The following is a 1,612-nucleotide window of genomic DNA, read 5'->3' on the forward strand; positions in this document are numbered from 1 at the left end:
AAAGGCCTGTTGGGAAATGTTGTCTGCAGTGGCCTCTCCAGTCTCCCGGGTCTGCCTTGCGGACTGTTGCATCACCGCCGCTGTGTGGCGTCTGCACATCTACAGGCAGTTCCCCCCCCCCCCCCAACCCCAGGAACCCCTCCTGGGAACCGCGGTGGTTCGGGAGAAGCGGCTCCCTGTTCTGGGTGTTGACCTGGAATTAGCCAGTCGGCGGCGTGGTGGCCTCCCCGGCCTCCTGGGGTCGGTTTAAGTTCAGATCCAGCAGTGAGACCAGCTCTGACCGGGAGCTCCTTCTCTGAGCCGGGGCAGGAGAGTAAGGGAGGGATTTGTCGGCCAAAGTCTCCCAGCGGCCCCGTCAGAGCGCCGCCGGCCCCGGGAGGCGTTCGGAGGAAACCCGCCTGCTGACGGGCCGGCGTAACGTCCGAGGGAGAGCAGAGTCGCCGTAGCGTCTCTGGACCGGAATCGTGGAATCGTGGCTGACGGACGTCACCACTGTCTTTCCCAGGTGTCGCCTGGAGAACGAGGTCTTTCTCATCAGTCTCTGCTGGTCCCACCGATGCCGTTCTGTGCGCATCGGGTGGGTTCGCAGTGAGCGTAGATGTCACTGCTGGTCCCGCGGCCACTGCAGCAAACTGGCTTTTGGTCTTCTCTCGAGGCTAAAAGCCTGCTTCCCTGCGTCTGGAATAGTCCGACTGCCATGCAAATCCAGCTTCTCCCAGAAAACCGCACTGCGCGCCTCATGCTGCCCACTCCCTCCCGAAGCCGGGGCAGAGTGGCTGGACCGTGCAGTGGTTTGTGCAGCGGCTCCTGGAATGGAAGCTGAACGTGGAGGTTGCCTGAGAGGCTCTGCTGAGGCCCTGGAGGGCCCCCGGGAGGGTGGCTTGCATGGTCACGGTGCTCTCGGCCTCAGCGGCCTCCTCCCTGCTCAGCACCGTCCCGGGCAGGCGCGAGGTCTTTGTGCTCGGATTGTTTTTGCTTTAGTGCACGTGAAAGGTCTGGGGTTTTTGGATTTTTTTCAGCAATATTTGAAGTGTAATAAATGTACCTAGAATTCTCTTAAGGTGACCGATTTTGTTTAAGAAAGCACTTATACATCCTCTCAAAGAGAAAAATGCCGTTTTACGTGCTGCCGACGTAACGGTGAAGAACCAACGACTCATTTGCAGTCTAGGGCAGGGTGTCAGGAGAATCTGGACGGGGAAAGGTGTGGCTGCAAGTACACCGGCCATTTCAGAAATGACGGGACTTTTATAAGGAATTTAAATGTGAGGGACTCCGTTCTCAAGAAAATGCAATGAGTGTTAGAATGTGCACTGCGGAAGCCTGCGGTGTAACTGCCGATCACTTACTCTGTCCGCCTGGGGCGGGGGGCGGGGGGGGCGGGACGCTGCAGCCCGAGCTAAACCCTGTTCTCTGATGGCAGGTACACCCGGGAGGCGGGCGTGCGCTCCCTGGACAGGAAGCTGGGGGCCATCTGCCGAGCGGTGGCCGTGAAGGTCGCCGAAGGACAGCACAGAGAAGCCAAGTTGGAGCGCGCCGATGCGACGGAGGCAGAAGGTGTGTGGCCCTCCGCGGTGTCGGGCAGGAGGGGGGGCAGTGCAGGTGCGGGTGG

The 1,612-nt window shown here is 60.3% G+C and overlaps 1 protein-coding gene across 1 annotated transcript in view; it reads left to right on the plus strand.

The window, feature by feature from the left end:
* Positions 1–1,602, plus strand: part of LOC102440605 (lon protease homolog 2, peroxisomal-like) — a gene marked incomplete at its 3' end in the record, with an annotated part of 5,620 nt that extends 4,018 nt beyond the window's left edge. Inside the window, exon 4 of the mRNA XM_006109201.3 lies at positions 1,424–1,602. Within this exon, the coding sequence (XP_006109263.2) occupies positions 1,424–1,602 (179 nt within the window). The remainder of the gene's footprint in view (positions 1–1,423) is intronic.
* Positions 1,603–1,612: the final 10 nt, after the last annotated feature.

This window comes from Myotis lucifugus, unplaced genomic scaffold (genome assembly GCF_000147115.1).
Source record: "Myotis lucifugus unplaced genomic scaffold, Myoluc2.0 scaffold_6894, whole genome shotgun sequence".
In the NCBI taxonomy this organism is placed as follows: Eukaryota; Metazoa; Chordata; class Mammalia; order Chiroptera; family Vespertilionidae; genus Myotis; species Myotis lucifugus.